A 25636-nucleotide genomic window follows, 5' to 3' on the forward strand; every position below is an offset into this window, starting at 1 on the left:
CCATCTATCTGACAAAAAAAAAAAAGTCAGGGCTTCATAATAAAGATGTTTTGCTTACTTTAGCATTTATTCAAAGCATTCTCCAACTCAGTCTTACTTCTAACACCAAAAACAGTTTTTCTTATTTTAAAAAACATGATCACATTGTTTCTCCGTAGATGTATGAAATTATAGGAATGTTACCTAAAATCAAATAGCAAATGAGAAGTATCTTTCCTAGAGGTGAAAAATACAAAACTTTATTTGTTACTTAGTATCTGGAAGAAAATAAGCCTGAAATATATAATAGTGTTAGAATTATGCAAAAATAATTTTGTATGAAAAAATATTACACACAGAATTTATATGAAGAGAAAAACTTTCAGAGAGAATCCAATTGTACAAATTCACATCTTTGTAAGGTTGACATTTAATACATCACCACTATTTTATTTGAATTCCGTGTAGCGAAGGGCTGACAGGAGAGTAGGGGCCATGTCTATTACTTGTGATCATTCAACCTTAACCATAGGGAGAAAATGCTCACTAGTAACACACAGAAGATCACTACTCTTCTGTCACAGATGATTTCCTGGGTTTCAGAACAAGGTCCTTAATGGATAAAGAAAGTTCTTGAAGCTCTTTACGAGTAGTATTGGCGACATCCTGCTGTTCTTTGTCTAACTCATCATTTGAGGGATCATCTCCCTGCCCAGTCTTCTTATTTTGGCTGATTAACTGCTTTACAACCAAACTTTGATACTTTACCAAAAGAGTATGCTGGTCCTAGGAAGAGAAAGGAGAAGAAAAGTCATTAGTGAACAGAATTCAAGGTTCTACGGGATAGATAATGTAAAGTTTTCTGACCAATGCATATTGAAGACCTCATCTTTATAAAACAATGGCCACGTATGTTGAAAGCTGAATCTAACAAGGTCCCTCATATCAAGTAGTTGATATATTGGGGAAAACATCTATGCAGATCACTTCATAAAGTGACAAATCTAAGTTTTATCAAGCAAAACAAAATGACAGGGAGATTCAAAAAAAGCCAGATAACATTTAATTGAGGAGTTGGGTTTCTGAGAAGAATTTGTACAGGCTATGACATCTGAACTGATCTTTGAAGGGAGAGAAGCTGAAATAGAAAAGAAGACATTCTTGTCTTTTTTTGAAAGTATTTCCATGGAATTTAAAAGATTCTTAAGAGCCATGCTAAACATGAAAAATCAATGTCCTAATTCACTGTTTACATTCTTGAAAGTAAAGAGATAGTGGTTAATGTTTGGTATCTGAGTGCTGACAATGATTCATATATACCCACTCAACATATTTAAAGTTGAAAAGCTTTGAAAATTTCAAATGCACTGAAAATGTAATACCTCTGGAATCCTATGATTAAGAAAAGCAATGATCTGTGGAACACATCTTCCAGGTGCATGGAGCATGCTGTGGGTTGAGAACTGAAATAACAGGACTGATGTGAGGTGCAAAGTAAGAGCAGGGTCTTCTGTGACTTTTAGCTGTTCAGCCAGTGCTTGTCGATGCTGGAACAGTATTTGCCTAAAATAAAATAAAACACATACACACAAATAGACAATTTAAAATCTCCTCACAAAATTCAATTCTTTCCTTTTGAACTTTTATTTCCTTTTATAGTTTCCTGAGTTTAATGATCTACTTCCATAATAAGATTTTAAGAAATTCTTTATATATATTTACCTAGCTTTCTTATAAGGAAGGTCCCAGAGCCAATAAAAAGTTCCAGGCTTAAATCAACTATGGAATTAAAAAACTCTGCTACGTTATCAAGAGAGTCAAAGGGGAATATCTAATTATATACACTTGAAGATCTAAAGACACTTAAATATACTCTTCCTTGACAGTTTTAGATGGTCATATTCAAATTTCAAGAAATGTCTCATATATGAATATTATTAACAGATTAATCAATGTTACCTTTCTCTTTTTTTGTCTCCTTTTTTTACCATAATATCACAAGCTTCTGCTGCAGAATCCAAACAAGACAGAAACTCTTCTATGCTCTAGAAAGATATTTACCATAATTGGTATTTTTATATAAGTACTTAAAGAAATATAGATATCTAATACTGTTGTATAGTTTTATACCTTTAATACGGTTTTGAAAAGGTCATTTTGGTATTAAATTAGAAATTGTGATTTAGGACAAAAAATGGTAAAATGCATCCAGCTGTTTCTCTTCTTTTACCTTTGAAAGTTGCTGGGAACAGAATATGTTTTAGCAATTATTCTGGTAAAAATCTACTTAAAGATCATCATAATACAAAGCTCTAGCTATGATAACTAAGGAGAATCAACTTACTTTTTCATTAAGAGAGTTGTGGAGTTTTGTGAGAGCTACTTTGGTTTCTTCTGACAATTTACTTAAAATTTTTTTTCTTACCTATAAAGAAAACAATTGTTTTTGATAAATTACAGTACAAACTGAAACAAACACCATATACTTACTACGATGGATTTATCTTGTTTTTGGTTATTAGATCTCAAACTGGGAATGAAAATATTCTACTTGCAGTCCAAGAGTTAGGTAAAAAGCCTAAAACAGTCTGACTTTCACTACCTGCTCCAGCGATAGAAGAGGAAGGCTAGAAACAATGTCACTGGCTTTGTGGGAAGTAGAATATGGGGGTAACGGGCAATTTCCTCTCTTTTCACTAGGGTGGGAAGAAAGTACTTTTCTTGAGGTAGTGTAAGCTTGAAGAGCCTTACTCACGGAGCTCAGGGATGCTTGTAGGGTGGGACCTGAGATCTTGCTCCATGATAACTTGCTTGTTATGCTATGACATGAAGAGGCTTTCAGACCTTTCTCCAAGTCTGTGTGCCTTGTGATGTCTTCTGGCATTCTTGATCAGTCAGATAGTTCCTTCTGGTGCAAAGGTTTGGGAAATGGCCTGCTGAAGTGGCTCCTTAACAAGACCCTAGGGTATACTGTATCTGGGAAGATGGGGCAACATAGCGCCCACTTCTCACCAATCCTTTAAGGTATCCTGCAGCCTTTGAGAGCATGGGACAAACTGCCTCTATTTCTTACAGTAGATATTGGCAAAAAAGAAGGAAATATAGACGTTTTCATATATATGTGGACGTAATGCTCAAGCTGAAAGCGAAGAGGGCCAGTGTACTGTAGGAGTACAAGGGAGTCACTATGCCCCTGTTCTGGTCCTTATAAAATTATATAAAATTAAACATCATCCAAAAAACAACACATGTCACCTTTATGTCCTGAAACCCCAATGCCAGAGGCTATAAGTAAAACTGTAGTTTCACTCAGTTTAAAGTCAGTGCTATAAAGTCGTATGTATGAAGATACTTTCACCTTCCTCATTTTCCCTACTTTTTAATCTTAAGTGGACCAAAAAGGATGAGGAAGAGAAACCTGTTTCTTAGAAAATAATTAAGCATCTTTATTCTTAGTGTATTGGTCTTATTACCATTCCTGTGGACAACTATACATACATTTTGCTGTACTTGAACTAAAATCTTTTTGCTTGGCTCAAGGGGTAAAAGCCCTGCCTACCAAGCACAATGCCCTGATTTAAAACCCTAATACTGAAAAAGAACTCTTTAAAACTATTTCAAGCAAGAGAAAATAAAATGTGCTGACTCAAAACAATCCAGTGGCAGGAAAATCAGAACATACTTCACTTGTAATGGTTGCAGGATCATCCACTGCCATCATCAAATCTGAGGCTAAGAAGTTGAAAATGAGGTTAGTGATGTCAGTACACACTGTCTTCAGCAAGTGCTTGGAAAGAGCAGATTGAGTGTCATCTGGAAAGGAAAGTACGTTGTTAAGACTAATTTCCTTCTATAAATACAAGAACCTATAACAAAACAGTATTAAGTGTACCTGCAAAATACTTCATCCCTTTTTCAAACAATCTAATATTATTGTATAGGTTTGAAACCTCTTCTTGTAAGTCTTTGATTGTGCGTTTTCTGCCAGCTCCAGAAGCAGAAGTTGAAGACATGAACACTGAACGTACCACCTCGAGATATGCTTTATTAAGAGGTCTGTGTACAAGATAAATGCAGTTAATTAAAATGTACTAGATATATGTAGATGAGAAATTTTGCTTCTAATGAAATAAGGCCTTAGAAATGGCATCTATTTTGCAAGCAAATAAAATTAATTTGGAGAAGAATTCATGAAAAATTTGTTTCTGACTCTAGGAATTATAACTCAAATGGATTATTTTTCTTAAAGTACTCAAAGATATTACACTGAAAATGTCAAGAACATCAATAAAACTACATATGAACACAGCCTTTTAAAGCTAATTTGTAGAATAGTGGAATATAAGTCCCTGACCCATTCGCAGGAACTAAAACTTAAGGAACTTTTTGCGTAGACTCGTTTAGAGCCACAATACCCCAGTCCTCCTTTGCTTCTTGAGTAGCCAAGAGTGGTAAGCCCTTACACACAGATAAACTTACTCCTTTTAAGGTTGATTTGTTATTTATGTGCTTCCTAAAAGTAAACGCTATTTTCTATCAAAATAAGATAGAAAATAATCTTTACTTGTTTTTGAATATGATTTTTATACTATCAAGAGACAGTTAGTGATTAGTCCTGGTATTTGTCTCCCCAACCAAGAATTACAATGGAGCAATGGCAGCAAACATTCCAATGGTTCTCAGCTGTTAATTTCCATACTACTTTGGCCAAAATACTTATACAATGCTGAACTAAATTGCCTCTGTAGGCAATAAAGTCAAAGACATTGTGATTAATGTCAAAGCTTTGAAAACAAAAATATCTAAAATGTATGTACTTAATAACCACTGAAATTCTATCCGAAAGGGAGAACAATGTTTTCTACTTGCTTTATTAAGTATTCAGCAAGTTCAGAAATAAACTCCTCAGATGCATCTTGTACATGTATTCTCAGATGATCTTCAATCTCATCCTGGAACATAAAAGTAATCTCTGTCTTCTTCTTTCCTATTACAGACAAGGCAGTGTGAGGGGAGAAAGGGACACATAAAAAACCTGAGTCAATAAGGTATTGTCAAATGAAATAAAATGGTAGTTTATTCATTATCTATCATAAACTGTCATATTGCTAATGTCAAATAACAATAGCTAAAAAATAAATTAATTAAATTTCTTTTAAACGATCATTCTCTTTTCTACAAGTGCATCTGAAAAATAGAAAGCAAAATTTTCCCTTTGTTTCATTTGGATGATACAAAATAGCTTGAGTTTTAAACAATCATGTTAAATAAAGTATCTTTTAGAACAGGACAATCTGTCTTTGCTAGACAATGGAGACCAAGTAGAATTTCTTTCATCATAAAAGTGATTATGTATTAAAAGGTCCAAAACTCTAATAGAATTTTTAAGCTAGAATTTGTCCTTTTAGGAGGCACCAATGAAAAAAGTAAAGATAATAATTATTTTTGTTTTTACAAAATTATTTCTATTGCAAGGAAATATGAGATGCAGCTAAAATAGTGGAAACTGTTAGCAGTGGAAATATTATGCCTACCTACTGAGTATAGGTTGTAGACAAAGAAGCCAACAATATTCCCACTAAAAATTATAAAGTTTTGTTTTCTAAATAAGCAATTATTTCCATTCTACAAGTGAAATAGCAGTAGAAATAAGTAGTTTAAAATCACCTTTCAGTATAAATGAAGAATTAAGCAGAAGAAATCAAAGCTTTAGAGTAGACATCCAAGTACTATCCTTCTTTTCTGAGATCTGTTTTTCTAATCCTAATGTTCAAGCTAAATAGTTTGCTTTCACTGTTTGCTTCATGTATGCTTTTTACTTGTTATTAAATTATATTTCCTTTTAGTAATCTTTCACACTGAATTGACTCTATATTTTAGCCAAAAACCCAATTTCAGCATCCATTTCAGAGATTACAAGACAGCCTTTTTCAAAGGACTCAAATTACTTTTTAGGTAGAGTGTTTTTACTACTTTCATAGCTCCTCAATAATCTATGCGCACACACACACACACACACACACACACACACACACACAAAGCTCACGCCTCATTTAGAACCACAGATACTGGAAAATTCTTGGTAAAAATGTGTCTTTACACCTATATCCTGAATACATCTAGGAAATAGGAAAACTCATTTATTTACACACACACACACACACACACACACACACACACACACACACACACAAAGGGTATATATTATATATATTATATAAATACGCAAAAGAAAAAATTAAAATACATATGGGACCATCTCATCACTAACTGTATGTAGTAAAGCTAACAAGAGCAAGTAGTTTTTACAAAGAAATTTTCCTTTAAATAACACTGGTTTATGCATATCAAATACAATAGACATTTCAACTTTTCTTAGAACATTTTAAAGAGAAGCTTAAGTAACCAAGCTATATTGCAAATCATTGTGTATTAACACCAGTCACATCATTTGCCATTCTCATCTCCTAGGTATAACTCCTATGTAATGAACTCTGTGGAAGAAAAGAACTATAAATCTTATACATTTGGTGTTGTTTATTTTTTTGATAAAGAGAGCAATATCATAGTTTTGTTAACATTTTTAAACAAAAATAAAAACCAAATTTATTTAGAAAAACAAACTACAATGTCTCTTTCAGATTCAACATTTCTAAACAATAGCCAATCTAGAAAAGATGCACCGGATTAGTCAATTCTATCCCTCTAAATATAAGCAACCAACTAGTTATGCTTTATTGTAAAAATTAAATATATATAAAATTCTGATTAGCTTTTTTTTGGGGGGGGGTCATGGGGCCTGAACTCTGGGCTTGGGTGCTGTCCCTCAGCTCTTCAGCTCAAGGCTAGCGCTCTACCACTTGAGCCACAGCGCCACTTCCAGCTTTTTCTGCTTATGTGGTGCTAAGGAATCAAACCCAGGGCCTCATGCATGCGAGGCAAGCACTCTACCCCTGAACCATCTTCCCAGCCCTAGCTTTTCTTTTCTCTATCCTTTTGCCTTTCACTCAAAAGATTTATTTAATGTGAAGGGTTTTTTATTTTTGTTTCTAGGGTTTTTTTTTTTTTTTGCCTATTGATCAGGTCTATAAACTCTATCCTCTCAGTTACCATCCCTTCCTCACATCTGTCCACAAGTGCATGGTAGCTCCATTCCTCTGAGTGTGATGCAGGTCTCCTGAATGACTGCAGTGTCAGCAATCTCACCATTAACCACTTATTCTATCACTCAAATTTCCTGTTTGAATTATCCATTTTTTGTAAAATGTCAAATGGGTTTATTACAGGAAGACAGAGGAACTCAACTATATTTGTTTCCTTGTTATTTGACAATGAATAACAACTGGTGATCAGTAGGGAATATTTCCTTAAAATGAGTTGACCTGACTTTCATAGGCAGTAATAGTCACCTGTCATTTACACATGGTGATTTGTGGCCAGAAGAATTAGCAATAAGTTTATGCTTTATGCAATTATCACAGTGGATATCCAAGAACAACTGAAATTTGAACTGTTGATGGGTTTTTATTTAACCTAACTGTGGTGACTGAAATTTGTACCTACTGAAAATGTGTAAGCACATACTTAACAATATACATTTTATTGAAAATACCTTAAAAGTCATATAGAAATAAAGAAAAAGAAAGTAAAGCTACAAACCAGTGTGAGATGACTGAGACTCATCATCACTGTCATCATCTTTTCTTCCTTTCTTCTTGCTTTTTTTAATTTTGTATTCTCGGGCATTGCTCCCACCGCCTCCTCTCACACTTCCACTACCCTCTGGTAGGAATGACATTAGTTAGTCATTTAGAAAATGATGACTCTATACTGTTGCACTTAACTTTAAGCAGAAAAATAAAAAGCAAAAAAAAATAAAAAAGCAAAATCTTTTACTCTTTTTAAAGCCTGGAGTTTCTTTATTAAAATAAATAAATAACAAGAAATCTCTTTAAACAAAATCCTGAGAAAGCCTGCTTGCTTTAAATACAATCTCTTTCCAATGTCATCTTATTTCTATAGCTGTGTACGATCTTTTCTTAGCCAAATCCATCATCTCACCTTTTATCTCCTCAAAAGATACATCCCTTCATTTGCTGATCTGTTACTACATCCTAGATTTTTCCTCTAGTATAATGTCACAATTCTACTTGATTTTAGCTAATTAGCATAAAGATTACTGTCCACGTTCAGAGGAGACATCGTGACTCACCCACAAATCAACCTGATCATGAATTTCTTGAAGCCAAGAAGCATATCACAATTTTACATTCTGGGAATACACCAGGGCTTTAAAGATAATAACATTCTACAAATATTGACCATGAATATTAATCACTTCTATAGAAGAAAATCATTAACAATTACCTTACTTGTTAACTAACGACCAAAAGCCCCGTAAATTATGAAACAAATTCAAACACTAAAAGTTATAAAATTTTACTGAGGTATTCTCTATTATTTACATTGAAGATAATAATTCCATGAGACAGAATATTTACCTTTAAATGGGTTGTAAACACTGAAAAATATTGAAACTATTTTCCTTCATAAAGACTTTTTTCGGCTGGGTGCCAGTGTCTCACACCTGTAATCCTAGCTACCAAGGAAACTGAGATCTGAGGATTACGGTTCAAAGCCAGCCCAGGCAGGAAAGTCCATGAGACTCTTATCTCTAATAAACCACTAGAAAACCAGAAGTGGCACTATGGCTCAAGCGGTAGAGCACTGGCCTTGAGCTGAAGAGTACAGGGACAATACCCAAGCCCAGAGTTCAAGCCTCACGACTGACTAAAAAAAAATTTTTTTTTTCAGTAAATTGAAGTTATTTTAATAAGCTGAAAATGTTTTTCTAACTTCTGTATAGAATTTCCTCAGATTTCATTGTATTGTGGAATCTACCTACCCTTTGCTTTTATAATGGAAAAAAATACTATTTTTGAATATTTAAAGTGAATGTGCTTTTAACATTTAGTAATGTTTCTTATGAAAAGACATTCACTCTTGACATGATTCCAGGTGCTATAGCTGAACTTGCCAGACAACATCACTTTCACTGAGAATAAAATACCACATGACCCATAACATTTGGAAAGAAACAGAACAGATTATAATTATGCTGACACATCACCAAATAAGTAAGGTATATTTTAACCATACCATCAACTCACATAATAAATAAATGGGATAGATGATAATGATAAGAAAATATATGATAAAATATACATGGTCGTAAGCACTGCTAGAATTTTTGGGACTAATATGCTATCATGTCCTGGAAGAACTGAGAAAAATTTGAAAATACCATTGTAAGATTTTGCAAGAAAAGAGTTTGAAGAAGGAATGAAACTATTCAAAGAAATAGTGAATTTCATGAGAAAAATAAAGTCTTTATAGTAAAAGTTCAATGTGTCTGTAGCTGTTAATAAAAACTGTATATATCAATTTTTATTCTTGATATAGCATTAAAACTTCTTCCTACATAAAACAGTATGAAAAACACGTATCTCTCAACTACAAATTTCCAGTGTAAAAGTGCTACCGAGAATAATTTTCAGTGACTTATAAAAATAATAGCTCATTGGGGAAATCACTAATTCAGTACACATTTACATACACAAAAATTATCAAATGGTGCTCTAGGTAACAGGTATATAACAAAAAAATGAGACCGACATGGCTCCTAACCAAAATATACTGCAATGATTAGTGATAAAAAATTAGTAAGATGACTGACCTAGAGCAAGTCTGAATACTTTTCTGATGGCTTAGGGAGGCTCTGAGAAATGACTTTAAAAGCCAAGTTCTAAATAACCAGCTAATGATATTTGGGGGAGTGGGAGAAGACATCACAGGGAGAGAAGAACTACTGTAGAGGCCTTGAAGCGAACATTCGTGGTATGTTCTAGTAAAGAGGCCATGCCTTTTGCATGTTTGAGAGCCTCCACCTCCCAGAAAACAGTAAAAAAATCATGAGATTAGGTTTTCTCAAGAAAGTAACCATAATATATTACCCCCAACACGTCCATTTTCCATAATCAAAACAACTTATTATCAGAAGGTTTGTCATTAGTTCTCAAAGGTCAAAAACACAAGTACAGGCTTCTAAATAAGGCTCAATACAAAATTCACACCAAATAAAAACTTCCTTTAAATCTTTTTAATAAGCAACGATTAATTACCTGTTGCTTTCCTCCTGCGCTCATCCTTTTTATCCTTCTTATTTGTATTAACATTTTCTAAAATGGAGAATTGTTTCAGATCTTCTTCAGTGATTAAATGCACAGGATTATTTTTCATTTCCTGAAATAAACATGCATTTTAGGTAGGAAAAATATGTAACTTTCTAAAAAGCATACCATAAAAGTTGTTTGTATAATCACATTCTAATGTTTTTCCTTTGTATCTTAGTTAAGAAATCTAAAGCTTTGTTTACTACTCTAAATCTGTTTCATCTTGATAAAAAAAATTAGCTTTTTGTACCTAATACTAGGTTAGAAAGTATAATCTCTGAAAACAATAAAACATCAGATGTAATCCTTTTTAACTATTACCTGCGAGCCTTTTGTCCCTTGTTTTCTTAAGACCTCCCAAGACCAGTGCTACCCGGTAAGTCTATTTTTCCTTTGAATTCTTTCTTCCTCTTTTTAGGGTGGGAGGGTCTTGGGGCTTGAACTCAGGGCTTGGGCTTCTTACTTGAGCTTTTTTGTTCAAGGCTAGTTCTACTCCTGGTTTTCAGGTGGTTAACTGGAGGTAAGAGTCTCAGGGTCATGCAGGTGGCTCTTGCTCCTAATCTTAGCTACTCAGGAGGGTAAGATCAGAGGAATGCAATTCAAAGCCTGCCTGGGGAGTTAAGTCTGTGAGACTTAGCTCCAATTAAGCACCAGAAAACTGCAAATGGCACTGTGGCCCAAATGGTAGAGTGTTTGTCTTGAGCTGAAGAGCTCAGGGACAGCACCCAACATATGACTGACAAAAAATTCTCAGGGCTTTTTCTGCCTGGGGTTGGCTTCAAATTGCGATCTTCATATCTCAGCCTCCTGAGTAGCTAAGATTACAGGTGTGAACCACCAGAGCTGGGCTGGATTAATTCCTGATTATTTTATTTTATTATTTTTTAATAATAATATTATTAATTTATTATTAATTCCTGATTATTTTATTTTTTTGAGTTTGTATTAACAACATGAACTATTTTCAGGTTCAAAGATTGGCTTTTTCATAACAAAAGGTTCTATAATTCCTGTAACAAAAGCATATTTTCATGAGAAAAATGCTTAGAATGTTGACAGTTTAAGTAATAAGACTGGTAGCTAATGTATCAGATATTTTATATATAGGTATATATATATATATATATATATATATATCCCTTTATTTGTATTTATCTTTAGAGAGAATATCATCATCTTTTCTTTGAAGATAAGGAGAGTGGAGATCTGCTTGTCCGAAGTCATAAAGAATAAACATGCTTAAACTAAGATTTACTCATCAAATCTATAAAATTGTTTATCTTTTTCTATTTACCAGGAAAAGCTCGTTTGTATACTATTATATAACTTAAAATGTGTGAACCTAAATACACATTATTTATTTAATAAGCCTGCGTAAAGCCAGGTTCTATGAAGATGATGCTGTTAACCAGAAATATGAATTAAAACAAAGACAAAGACAAATCTGGCATTATTTCTCTTTCAAATACTTTTACAGCAATTGTGCTACAATTAATTTTTTTTTTTGAGACAGAATCTTAGTATGCGGCCCAGACTTGGTGTGCATTGCCTTTTCTCAAGCAGTAGAATACTGATATTGAGACATGTCCCACTATCATTAATGAAAGTAAATTTTGATAGCAACAGAATTTCTTTCCTCAGTAAGTTCTTCTATTTATATATCCAAACTAGAAAAAAAAATGCTCTGCTAGATTTACTAAATAATACTTGAGTGGACATATATATACCTTATGCTATGTAAAAGCCTAATGATTTTCTTGTGCTACTCAATGCATGAAAGAAATTATACAGATACTGCTATGCTCATTTCAGTATTTTAGTATTTTAAAGTTGGATCAATATCCTCAGGTGACTTAAGTATATAATTTCAGCTGTGCATGCTTATAATCCCTGTTACTTGGTAAGAAGGGCATGGTTAGGAAGATCAAGGAAGGCTTAAAGCCAGCCTTTGGCAAAAGTAAGAGAGCTGCTATGTAAAAAACAACTAAGTGCCAGGCATTGGTGGCTCACGCCCGTAATCCTAGCTGCTCAAGAGGTTGAGATTTGAGATTCTCGGTTCAAAGGCAGCCCAGGCAGGAAAGTTCTTGAGACTCTTACCTCCAATAAACCACCAGAAAACCAGAAGTGGTGCTGAGGCTCAAGTGGTAGAGCATTGCCTAGAGCTGAAGAGTTGAGGGACAATGCCCAAATCTAGAGTTCAAGCTCCATGACTAAAAAAAACAAATAAACAAAGCAAAAAAACAAAAAAAAAACCCATAATGCACAAAGAGCTGCGGCACAGCTCAACCTAGTAGCGTACCTGCCCAGTAAGCATGAGGCCATGAGTTGAAAACTCGATTTTAGAAAAAAGAAAAGTATAAAATTTCATTTATGTTATTTTAACTTAAAAGGTCTGTAAGTTCTAACATATGTTCTGATAAAACTGTAAAGGAAAAATGGAAAAATGAACATGCATGAAAGAAAGTAAATAAGAATGATTGAAGGAAAATGAGATTTCATACAAAGTGTAGACGAAGGGTAGACTGCTTATGCCATTTTTCAAAAGACATCAGACGACTTTAACATAAAAATTTAGTTAAGATTGGTGTAGGAAAGAAAATCTGGAATACCTTTTCAGCTTTCTGGTGCATAAGTTCACTGAACCGATCTAAACAGTCAGTTATAAACTTTTCACTGACTACAACAGTGTCACTAAAGACTGTAGCTGAAGACTGTTTGCTGAATAGTCTCATCACCTGCTGAAGCAACATTGAAGCATCTTCCACTGATATAGAACTGGGAAGCAGGGGCTAGAATTATAAACAAAATAAAAATGAAATGAAAAGGTCATTTAATACATATTACTTGCCATACATATAAAATATGCAAATAATTTAAGAATGTATGTATATAAATATGCACACACATGTAAGCATATTAGTATGCTCTCATGTGGTTTTCATAACCATAATTAACTTGATGATTTTCCAAACTGTATTTCAGATTTCACTATCATGCTGAGCTTGGGAACTATAACCTATTTCCTATCTAATTTCCCTACATGTAAGTCATTACAAACTGTCCAAAATGACACCAAAAGCTCTCTTTCACAAATGCACAAACAATCTCCCAGTAAGGCCTGAAAACTCTCCTGCAAAATACATTTATTGTAAGCATTTTCTATTGCCTTTGTATTATCATTCTGTATAACTATGTCTCCTCCAAATGTCTCTCCTAAGAGACATTTTATCCAACAAAGAGAATGGTGACTGACACATACTAAGTACTTGAAATTTGTTACATATATCTATTAAACTACAAAATTCAAACAAATAACAAGAGAAAAACTTAAGGACTTTGTACCACAAACAAGGAACATTCTGCTTTATGAAGATTAAATTAAAGCCCTGACTAGAAATTAGTAGATTAGCCCTCTGTTTATCTTTACTTACACTTTTCTTTTTTACTTATACTTTTCTTTTTTATATAATAGAGGGCAGGTCTACACTGAACACTGAAGTAAAATACTATCAGTGTCAAAGCAGCTTATGTTAATATGTTAACAGAGATTACTAGATAAGGGATAAACAAATGCTACCGCATATTCAACACCAGCAGAGTTCTAAATGCTTAAGTAAGTCTCATCAATGTCAGTATCAGGATTGATGTGTGTTTTACATTGTTTTCTTATTTGTTTTGAGATGAACAAAACTATAGATATTGATAATACACAAGAAAAAGATTACTTCAAAAGCTAGAATAACTTTATACATAAAATAACTAATGTTAATGCTTTAACAATGACAGCTGGAAATTACCTCTAAAGCCAAGATTACCTTTGCATACCCTAGCTTTCCAAATGGCTACATATTAGCAAAATCTTGTCTGTTACTGGTTTAAAGAAATAGATAAAACATACTGATATATCAACCCAGGTTCCAGAGCTGATGGCTTCTTCTACTGATGCTTCCACCTGATCCACAAGTCCTTGACCAACACAAGCTGCCTTTAAAAACAAGAGCTGTGTAGTCTTATACCTTTTCTTTATGTAATTTACAGCATCTGGGATTCCAAGTCTGGACAGAGCATCAAATTCTAGAAATATATCACAAAGAACTGTCAACCACTCTCATTTTTTAGAAACCTTAAGCATAAGTTAAGTTCTAACAAAATCTATGCTTTGATCTTAAAGGTACTGCATTCTAGATTATTTTAGGAATAAAACATAGAGCTGTATCATAGCTCGTTCCCCGGTTATCTTCTCAAACTTTTTCATTACAATTCTTTGTTAGAAAAATTGATACTTTCTGAATACCAGCTGTGTCATTCTCTAAGGGCTAAAGAAAAACATGAGACTATAGAGCAATCAAAGCAGAAATAGGGGTAAGATAAGGTAATGATTTAAGAAACAAAGTAAAATTAATTTTGATTATTAGTTAAAATATTGCTATTTCTTTTTAAAATGTTAAAAATTTAGAACAAAATAATTCTCTAGTCTTTTAACTAGAAAAGTTTTAGCATAAAAAATTCTCAAATGTACAGACAATATTGTAAATGAAGATATCTACATTCTTCACTACCACCTTCACCCCAAATAACCATACTATAAAAGAATGTTTAAAACAATGTTTTAATAGATCTTAGCTTGAAGAAAAAAAACAGTATATCCCAAGAGATGAAGAAAACATAAGTAGAGCAAGTATTTGTTACAGGTTTCTTACTGAGAAAGTAATCTGCTATATAATTATAAAGTTGATCAAACTAAGTGGTTATTATTTTAATGACTAAATTTAGTCAATCTGCTGTATACAAATGATGGTTAGAACCTCAGAAACACAATTTGAAATAACCTCAATGTTTCAGAAGCATAAGACAACTGATAAAAATGAACATTGATAAGTTGACAGTCCAAATATTTTGAAGAGGAAGTAACTGAAAACTGGGCAATTTCATAAAATATATAGGGAACATAATCTTATGTGTTAAAATACTTGTACTTTATCATTTTTTTTTTTTTTTGGTCCGGTCATGGGGCCTGAACTCTGGGCCTGGGCGCTGTCCCTCGGCTCTTCAGCTCAAGGCTAGCGCTTTACCACTTGAGCCACAGCGCCACTTCCGGCTTTTTTCTTTTTGCTTATGTGGTGCTGAGGAATCGAACCCAGGGCCTCTGGCATGCAAGGCAAGCACTCACCACTGAGCCACCTTCCCAGCCCCTACTTTATCATTTTTATATAACAGAAAGGTTATTGATAAACAATACCAGTTTTTGGCAATTTTACATTATAGTTGGTGAGGTGACTCTGGAATTAAATTCATATCTAAGGAATAAGTGTAACCTGGCTAACAGAAGGAAAGTATGGTTAGTATAATACTTTCTAAGAATGTTTTAGTAATAAAAGACACTATACTCTTAAATTAAAAATAGTTACCTAAATAGCCATTCTGCCTGAAGAAGGAATCCACCCAAGTACTCTGTGTTCTGGAGTAGATATCAGGGACAAACACAGCTTTGTCCTGTCTCCCACCAACCACATTGCCTCGTAATCGGCCACTAGTAACAAGCTCTTCGAGCACAGCTTAAAACAAACAGAACAGCCAGAAATCTTTAATCCCACAATTTTACATCTCACTATGTGTATGCCCAACATGTGTGAGTGCGTGTATATACATGTATATACACGCACACACATAGATACACATATACATATTCATATTTTTTCATTTTATTTATAAATTGCTTTTCTTCTCAACCTATCCCTCTGGAGATAGCTAACAGTTAATGTTTGGTAGTATACAAGATAGATACACATATGACCACTGTTATAAAGAAATATTCTAAAACAGAAAATACATTAGGGATATTAAGATTCAAGAATATAACAGGAGAAAACATGAAATTAATTACATTTTGCATTACTAGCCTATTAAGCAGTGCTACAGTTTGGATGCTGGATGTCCCTTCTATGTATTAAAGGCTTAGTAGGGGGTTTTCAGGGGGCCTAGTAGGAGGTCTTTAGGTTACTTGCTCCCTGGCTCCTGAAACAAATAGTTTTGGTCTTGAATATGTTATCCTGCAATGTGCAGTAAGGGTTCAAAGCAGTAAGTCCAACCAATCTATACTGCAGACTCTTAAGACTAAGTGAAAAGAAGCACCACTCTCCCCCCATTTTGCTTTTTAGGACTGAGAAATGAAAATCAGTAAATTGTGCATATGCATGCTGAGCAAGCACTCTACAACTAAACTACCCCTTAGTCTGAGAGACACATATTTGAACAAAACTCACAGTAAAGAAGCTGCTCTTGAAATCCATATTTTGAAATCAAAGGATTCACTGCTGTGGGCCTGTATGGAAAGTAATAATAGAAAAGAGGGAAGAAGGACAGAAGAAAGGAAGAGAGCAAGAATTGAAATTGATTAATACAACTAAAAAACAAAACAAAACAAGGAGACTTAGTTCATGAAAACCACGTTTTTAAATGATAAAAAAGTTTTTACTGCATTTTAAATCCTTCATTGGAATTTCCCTAATGAAATGCTAGGGAAATCAAACTATTCTTGCAACCCAGGATAGATTTATATTATCATTTAAAAAATACTCACTTCTGATTTCTAGCCTGTGCCTTGCCTTCTCCTATATATAGTCATCCATACACATAGATGAGAAGCTGGTTTTAGAATATCCCTTCATTCACAGTAAAACCTGTGAATACTTAAGTCTCTTATTTAAAGTGGTGTAGTATTTTCCTATAACCTGCATACATTAAATCATCCTAGATGATTAACAATTCCTAGTATAATATTTATAAACAGTTGTTATGCTGTATTGCTTAGTCAATAATGAAGAAATAAACTCTATATGTTTATTATGGATGCAATTTTTTCTTGATTATTTTTACTACACGGTTGAATCCATGGATGCAGAACCTGGATTTGGAAGGCTGTATGTATGTTTTTCATTCCCCTCTTACGGTGCAGTTAATCTTTTCCTCATTTGGAAATAGTCAGATGAATGTTACAGATTCCATTTTTGAAGAAAAATGAGATAATGTGAACATTCATAAGAATTTGGAATGGTATTTTCCTGGAGTAAGGTAGATTATTAAAAAGGATCCATTTCAAATGCTTTTTGTCAGCATTTTCTGTAATGACTACATATTTCTTTCTCTAAACCACTTTAATAGGGATAAAATTTACTTGTAATAAAGTCCATTCATTTTAAGTGTATAATTCAGTAGTTTTAGTCTAATGAAGTTCAGAGACTTGTGTAATCCAGTTTTAGAATATTCCCATTACCCAAAATGTTCCTTGACATGAGTTATTTACATAACAATGATTTACATAATAATGTTTTCTATCTCTAAAATAATTTGCCCCATTAAACACTGAATATAAATGAAGTCAAGAAGTCATCTCCTTTCACTTTCTTTCCCTTAGCATAATGTTTTGCATGGTGATCTATGACCAAGCATTTATCAACAATTTAATCCTTTTTATTATTAGACAACATTTCTTTACATAGACAGAGATGTTGCTTATGTATCCACCAATTGATACATATTTAGGTTGTCTCTAATACTTGTATTAATGTCTTTGTGAGGGCATATTTGTATGTGTATATGTGTGTGTGCTTTGAGATGTGCTAAGGACTGACCTAAGGTTTCTGTATTCAAAGCAGAGCTGTTATATACTGAGCCATATCCTCAGCCTTGAACACATTTTTATTTCTACTGGATAGATTTCCCATGAGTGTATTTCATATATAATAACTGTAATTTTCAAGTATGTTTTATTCCTATTCAGTTTAAGCCAGTATGCTTATTATCTAGTTAACGTTATTCTAAGTTTTCATTGTTTGCACGTAACTGAAAGATTTTTTAACATAATTCTAAGCTTTAAGTCTCCTGCAACAAACTTGGGAAGGCTGAAATAGTTTCTGAAAATGAACTCAATATTTTAAAATCCTGTGTTTGGAGATTTTCAATTAAATTATTTTTTATTTGTGTGAATATTGTTTAATATTTATTTAATATTGATTATTAAATATTTGTGTGAATTATTATTTGTGTGAAATAATTTTTTTATTGTGAAAATACCGTACAGAGGGGTTAAATTACATGGGCAAGGTAATGAGTACATTTCTTATCAAGCATTGTTGCCTCCTCCTTTGTTTCCCCTTCCCACCCCTTCCCATCTCCTCCTATCCCCCAAACCTCCACTCCACCTCCCCTGGCCAAAGTTATAAAGTTCGTTTTTTGACATAACGACTTGTACATCTCATTGTTGCAATGTATCCCTATTTAAACGATTTGCTTTTTCCCTTCCCCTCTACAAATTATACCAACATCAAATACAGTGAAAGCAGGGGTTATATCGTGGGGAAGGGACATACAAAGCAACAAAGAAATCATCTTATAAATATGTTAGAAACAATTGCAAGAAAGTAAAAAACTTTGAATACTTATCTTAGGGTTCATTTCTTGTGTGAAATAATTTTTATCTTATCAAACTGTTTTACCCAAAAATGTTAGCAAAATTATCTAAAACTCATAAACCAACTAAATCAGTTCAAGTCCTCTGTGAAGTCTGCACATATTTGTTCTTTGTACAGTAATTATTACAACTTTCTCATATTTTATTTTGTATGCTTTACATTCCATTTACCTAAATATGTCCTGACAAAGTGTTTCTTAAAAGAAACTTAAAGAAATTATCTAACTTATGTGTCAGATTATTTAAAAATAAGAAGAAAATTTATATAGCCTATAAGCTCTTCCTAATATTGTAGACTTTTGAACCTCTAGTGCTTTGTTATGTAATAAATGTCTGCTAAATTATAAAATAACAAAAATATCACTTTTGCTGCCATGTGAAAATCATGGCTGGAGTTAAACTGCTGAAAAGCAAAATAAAAATAGAAATAACCACTAGATTTAAAGATAACTATGTTATTGTTATTGAAGTGGTTGAAGCCAGATAGGTGGGATGAGAAGTAACAGATCACTGAGACAGTAAATGCAGATCTTCATCTTAAGAAGGCTCACTAAAAGAAAATGAACCATGTCAGTAGTAGGTAGAGTGGAATGTGGAATATAGCATTCACAATTCCTTTTAAAACGAGAGCTGGACATTTTCGGTGGGTCACAAAGTAGTGAGATGACAGTGATGTCACAGGAGAGGAGATACCAGAGAATGTAGGTTCTGAATCTACGCTACATAACATTTGGAAGGAACATGATTGTTCCTCAGCATTATAGACTCTTACTTGGTAAGGATGGATCTTAAAAATCATCTGTCCTCATGTTATGTCCAAGTAAGTTAGGTATATGCTTACATGGTTATTATGTGACAGAACTATGAGCCCAAATTGTTCTAACTTTGTAAACTGCATGGTCTTTTCATGAATCCAGGGTGACCTTAATATAGTGATGTAGACAGCAATTTTTAAACTGTATCTGCAGAAAGCATTTCAAGGGTCATGAGGATGGTAAAGGTTGAAAATAGGGTGCATTCAAAGGCTTGATATCCCCATTCCCATTCACAGAAGCTCCTTTTCTAATAAACTGGGGTCCTCAAAGAGATTTTGTTTAAACAAGAAAGATCCAGCTGCTGGGGTTAAAAAAAAATATTAATAAAAGTCTCTATGTTTCAAGGCATCTCACCGGGTAATAGCACTGAACAGTCCTCGGATACGTGCTTTATGGCGAGATACAAAGGCTTCCGTAAAAATGACTCCTCTGTTATCAAGATCAATATGCCCATTGATAATTTTGCCAATTCGCTGAGTTAAAGCCTAAGGATACAGATAAATATTTTTATTAATTATAAAGGTCAAAATTAATCATATCAATTTGTATGATCCAATTCATGCTGATGCATAATCATGTGACTGGGAGATTTCATAAGCATAAATCAAAAATATATAACTTAAAAGTTCAGGATCTTGGAAATTTCATTATTTCACAGAAAAGCCAACAACTTAGTCAAACTGTTTATAAGAAAAATGCTTAAGTATCCTAATAGCTCTTGGTAATGAAGTCTATCTCTAATGTAAAATGAAAATGATTGACTAACCAGTTTTGAAGATACAGCAGTTTCCAAAGAATAGACAGCCAAGGCATATACATGAGTATCAGAGAAAACCCTATCTAGAGTTTCCAACACTAACAGAGAGTAATAAGTAGTATTTCAAGATTTTGTAACTTAGGGAAGCATAAGATTTAAAAATGATTTTCTCTGACACAAATATGAGCAAGTTATCTTTGTCCAGATTTGAACTGGAAGATAATATGGTTTCTTAGTAAACTACTTTCAAAAGTGTTTCTCTACAGCTATACAATATCTGGGGTCAGGTACATGTGATATAAGTCTGAACACATTTCACATCTCAAAATGAGTTAGGTTTACATGGACAAATAACATGGAAAAATGTTTTTAAACAACTTAACGACCTTTGTGAATATTTGTTTGTAATGTTGAGAAAAAAACAGAACTAAAAAATAGTACATAGTTGTATATTCCAAAAAAAACCAAAAATGTATTCAGGCATAGCTTTATAAGAAATCATTTGGAACTCAGCCTGATTTTTATTTTTGGGTCGTTGTTGTTGCTTTTGCTCCCCTGGGGCTTGTAATGTAGGCCTGGGCACTGTCCCTGAGCTTCTTTTGCTCAAGGCTAGAACTCTACAACTTGAGTCACAGCTCCACTTCAGGCTTTTTTATGGTTAATTGGAGACAAGAGTCTCATGGGCTTTCCTACCCAGGCTGGCTTTGAACCTCCATGCTCAGATCTCAGCCCTCTGAGTAGCTAAGATATATTTGTGATCCACTGGTGACCTATAACAGTCTGATAGTTTTAAAATGTTTTTAGGAAACACATGGTTTGATTTCCTATGGTAAGCATATATTTACTCATGTAAAATAGAACTTAGACTTCGAAAATGCTATGAAAAATACATCTCTAATATACATGCTATTTTATGATAGCTCATTCTCTTAGTATAGGTGAGTAAATCAGTACTGCAAATTTTTTTCATATCATTATGGTCTGATAAGTTTCATAAATTGGATTTCTTAAAGTGATTTGTATGTAAAATGAGATTCTTCTGTTCATTTGATTCAGTACATACAAAACAAAAACAGTATTTATTGAATGTCTCAATTGTACCAGAATTTCACTATTTCTCACTGAATAAAGCCTATGAAAAAGCACAGATAAGTGCCTTGAAGCACATGGCAGATGAAATATTCTTCTTAGTGTCACATAAAGAAGAAATGAACAGACAAGAAGCAAATTAAGATCTGTTAAGCAGCAAACCCTATTAAGCATCTACTCTATCAGACAGACTTTTATGATTCTAAAATGTCAAACTACTTTAAAAATAGGAAAAAAATACTAAGGATATGCCTCTGTTTTCAGGAAACATTGTTATGCTGTAATTCAAGATACCTTATTTGAGCATTAATACAAATATGTAATTTAAGACAACATGTGAGATTCCTTGGTTTTTCTTCATATAAAAGTGAGAGTTTGGAGAAGGAAAAAAGAGGACGGACATCAAAAGACAATGTCACTATTGACATCATAGATAGAAAAATCTTTTGCTAATAAAGCAGCCTTGTGTACTACAAGGGGTCCTTAACCTTCGCCCACAGATGATAGTGGTAACCCCTCTGTGTTATAATCTTCAGCAGTTATTTGCTAAAATATAACTGGGAAATTAATATTAGAGAAATATAACTGGGAGGTTAAAATTATAGATATCTTGGTTAAAGATTCTGTGCAGCTGATATGAGAAGTATTAAATCTATATGCTTATGGTATACATGCCATTGGATCAAGAGTCCTAGAACTTAATTTCTTGTTTTTAGGAAGTCATGCAGCTCATGAAGAATGTAATCATTTTAAATGTCTCCTCAGAGCTATCAACAAATAGAAAATACACCTATACAGTATACTCCTGCAACACATATCAAGTAGGATACTTGCAATATACCAAATGATGAGAATGGGCTTTCTTTTCCCCCTCAATGATATCCTTTAAAATAATTGTTTAAAATAAAAACATATTATACTATTAAGAAATAGTACCTGTGTCAGGAAACTTCCAGGAAGGTCATAGGTTTTACACAATTCTGATATGGTTACTTGACCACTTTCTTGCAGTTTATCATTTACTTCTTCTGCTAATCGATCCAAATAGTTTCTAATATATAAAAAAGAAAAAAGGAAAAAAATGAGAACTAATGCTTTTCCTCTATATTCTCCATCTTTTACATTTAATTTCTCTTGAAATAGAGTCTGTCCTCAAAATAAGGATTAGAGTATAGGTATATATACATCATTCATTGCTCATATTCTAAACTTACTTTTTTCCTCATCAATGCAACTAAGTTGTAAATTGTGCGATCATATTTCCTATTAGTGGACATGTTAGTCATTTTTTAAAAAGTATTTTTGGAAAAAATCTGCTTGCAAAGTTAACATAGAAAAAAACAAGTTATACTTTGTATTACTTTCATAGAAAAAATTCAAAATTGACTTATGAGTATGTTCACATAATTAGTACTTTTTAAGTGGAATGATTATCTTAATGAAAAGGAAGGACTCTATAAGCTCTAAATTCAACATCTAATTAGCCACGGTTAGCCTAGAGTATTTGAAAGAAAGAAAAGAAAGGTTCTTTAATTATACTTACTCATCTATCAGTTGTCCCAATACTAGCTGAACATGCTTTTCTGATTTAATAATGTCACTAATTCTATTCTCAATATGAGTCAGATCCACATTAATTACCTGGAAAATAAACAAAAATTATATTACTAGTAATTCTGTGCTGTTGTATAAGATAATACTTCTTAAAATAATACTTCTTAAAAAACTCCTTTATCTTAGGTAAATTTTGAATTTATTTGCAATTATTAAAAGTCTTCATCAAAGAAAAGATAGAGACTTATTGCTTACTTACTTTTTACTTAAAAAAATTACATTTTTTACTAGCCAGGAAAATTTTTATTAAGCAGAAAACTACATTTTTATATAAAAGATAACAATTCAGACAAGATTTTTGAGCTTATTAAATAAAGTATACTTGACAAATACAAGTGCATTTATACTTTTTGAGAATATTTTCTAATTTTTATTTATAACTTCTACTTACTAAAGTGATAAAGACTGAAATATTAGTGATTTTTCTACCATGATTACATATACTGTATAAAATATTACATAAAATATCATACTAACATTAGTGAATATGTGTCTGTGAGCTGGTCTTGGGGCTTGAACTCAGGGCTTGGGTATTGTCTCTAGTTTTGTGTTCAAGACTAATGCTCTACCACTTGAGCCACAGCTACACTTCAGGCTTTTTGGTGGTTAATTTGAGATAGGAGACTCATGGACTTTCCTCCTAAGACTGGCTTCAAACCATGATCCTTGAATCTAAGCCTGGTAAGTAGCTTTCTTAATTTGTGGATATTTTGAAAGGCACTGAACAAATTCATAGTACTAAAAAAAATGAAAAACCAAAACAAAATTTTATAAATTTAAAATTTACCTGTTGTAGATCAACAATGTTTACTCGACCTTTAAAGAAAAGATATTAATTTTAAAGTACATGTAAGTAAGGAGCAGGTAAATAGTGCAAACTTTAACAGAATTAACTGCTGATCAGTTCAAGTCCACAAATGGAAATAATTTATGTCAACATACATACATATACACACACATATATACCATTTGTTGAGTAGGTCATTAAGGCTGAAGCTACAGGCAGTAGTAACTTAAGAGTTATTTTCATCACATCAGAACAATTATGAAAATCAAGTGACGTACAAGTTGGCTAGATCTATGAAGACTATTAAATTTACTTTACAATTCAGAATTCAGCTACTAAGGCCAAAGACATAATGACAACTAAATTAAAGATGTTTTTTTCAATTGTTTGAAAGTTAAAAGTAGGTAGGTTTCTGTCAGCAAAATATTCCAAAATGCAGCTCCTATTTTATTAGTATTACGTATAAGAAGATAAAGAAAACAAAATAAACACAAAGGTTAAATGGCTAACTCAGAAGTTACTAAAATAAAGAGTTGCTTAAAGTGCTGGGTTGGGGGTCTATGCCTACAATCCGAAGACATAGAAGGCAGAGGTAGTGGCAGACAAAAATATGAGGCTCTATCTAAAAACTAAATTAAAACAAAAAGGGATAGATGTTTGGCTCAATTTAATCCCAATAATATCAAAAATATAGGGGGGGTTCAAGTTGGTCTATTTTAACCAAATTGTCTTCAATTAAATCAGTAGTTTGTTCAACTTAAAAACATAAAAAAAAGGGCTATTCTTTGGGTGTTGATAGTAATATGATGGATAAAATATCCCATCTGAGTTACCTAATTTGTAATTATGCACAAGTGTTAAAAGCATGGAATACTTCCTTTAAATTTTTGAGAACCTATAATCTTTGTAATAGAAATAACTGAGAAGAAAGGTGACCTATAAAATAAAAAAGGTCTTACTTGGTTATGACCATTTTAAGAGTTTTCTGACCACAAATAAGGGGGAGGTAGGAAGGGTCTCCTGAGAAATTACTTACCACCTCGGACATGTAGTTCATCTCTCATCTCTTTAATAATTTGGGCTGGAGTGACATACTCCTTTCCATCAAGTGTGTGAACTACTTCTAGCTGTTTCTGAGCAATTAATTTAGTCACAATCTCAATGCAGTTCCGCTCTGACAACCTAAAGGAAAAGAAAGATTTCAGGAGTATACTTGGCATACTGATGTTCAATAAAACAAACACAAAGGTATGAAAACAGGCTTCCAAAAAGTTTGCACGGAAAGCTACTTTTACATGACCAAATGTGTTATCCTTCCTTACTGCAACCTACGGATCCAATCATTTACGCAAGCTCGGGGGTCAGCAGGTGTGCACTTAAATCATCTGCTTAGCTGACCCTCATTCAGACTTTCAAATGTCCTCTTTTCTAAACCCGCTTTAGGGACTTCAAATCTGAATTGAACATTGAGAAGACATCAGTTAGGTGGGAAAAACGGACTTTTTTTTTTTAACCAAATTTTTCTCTCCACTTTAACTGTATATGAGTGGCCTCAAACACTCGATGCTTAGGTGTGTACACATAAATGCATGTGTATACATTATCTATGTATGCTGTATAACAGATATATATGTGTGTGTTCACTACTATTCAACAGAAGAGGTTATTCTGCACACGTTCCCCGACAGCTTGCTGGTTTTGTAGAAACCGTCAGAGGCCTGCAATTCCTGAAGGGTGTCAGGCCTCGGTCCGCACGGCTCTCCGCACGGGGGGACGGCAGGGTGGGGAGGCAGGTTCGGGGCTGTCTGCGTGTGGGCTCTCCGCTCCGCAGCTCCCGGCCGCGGCCCACGTCGCCAGGACCCAGCGGGCGTGACGCCATCTCCAGCCCGGCCC

The 25636-nt window shown here is 33.4% G+C and overlaps 1 protein-coding gene across 1 annotated transcript in view; it reads right to left on the reverse strand.

Annotated features, from left to right (window-relative positions):
- Positions 1 to 391: 391 nt before the first annotated feature.
- The window catches only part of Ufl1 (UFM1-specific ligase 1), a 25601-nt gene continuing 356 nt past the window's right edge, over positions 392 to 25636 (reverse strand). The window contains exons 2-19 of the mRNA XM_013016697.1: positions 24780 to 24925; positions 23744 to 23772; positions 22886 to 22983; positions 22279 to 22393; positions 19851 to 19981; positions 16475 to 16533; positions 15620 to 15766; positions 14110 to 14285; positions 12821 to 13000; positions 10161 to 10281; positions 7639 to 7761; positions 4849 to 4966; positions 3872 to 4035; positions 3662 to 3792; positions 2324 to 2404; positions 1939 to 2024; positions 1362 to 1542; positions 392 to 765 (exon numbers count right to left, since the gene is read on the reverse strand). Of these exons, the coding sequence (XP_012872151.1) occupies positions 547 to 765; positions 1362 to 1542; positions 1939 to 2024; positions 2324 to 2404; positions 3662 to 3792; positions 3872 to 4035; positions 4849 to 4966; positions 7639 to 7761; positions 10161 to 10281; positions 12821 to 13000; positions 14110 to 14285; positions 15620 to 15766; positions 16475 to 16533; positions 19851 to 19981; positions 22279 to 22393; positions 22886 to 22983; positions 23744 to 23772; positions 24780 to 24925 (2305 nt within the window). The 3' untranslated portion in view covers positions 392 to 546. The remainder of the gene's footprint in view (positions 766 to 1361; positions 1543 to 1938; positions 2025 to 2323; positions 2405 to 3661; positions 3793 to 3871; positions 4036 to 4848; positions 4967 to 7638; positions 7762 to 10160; positions 10282 to 12820; positions 13001 to 14109; positions 14286 to 15619; positions 15767 to 16474; positions 16534 to 19850; positions 19982 to 22278; positions 22394 to 22885; positions 22984 to 23743; positions 23773 to 24779; positions 24926 to 25636) is intronic.

The sequence above is a fragment of the Dipodomys ordii genome, unplaced genomic scaffold (assembly GCF_000151885.1).
Source record: "Dipodomys ordii isolate 6190 unplaced genomic scaffold, Dord_2.0 Scaffold32, whole genome shotgun sequence".
Taxonomy (NCBI): domain Eukaryota; kingdom Metazoa; phylum Chordata; class Mammalia; order Rodentia; family Heteromyidae; genus Dipodomys; species Dipodomys ordii.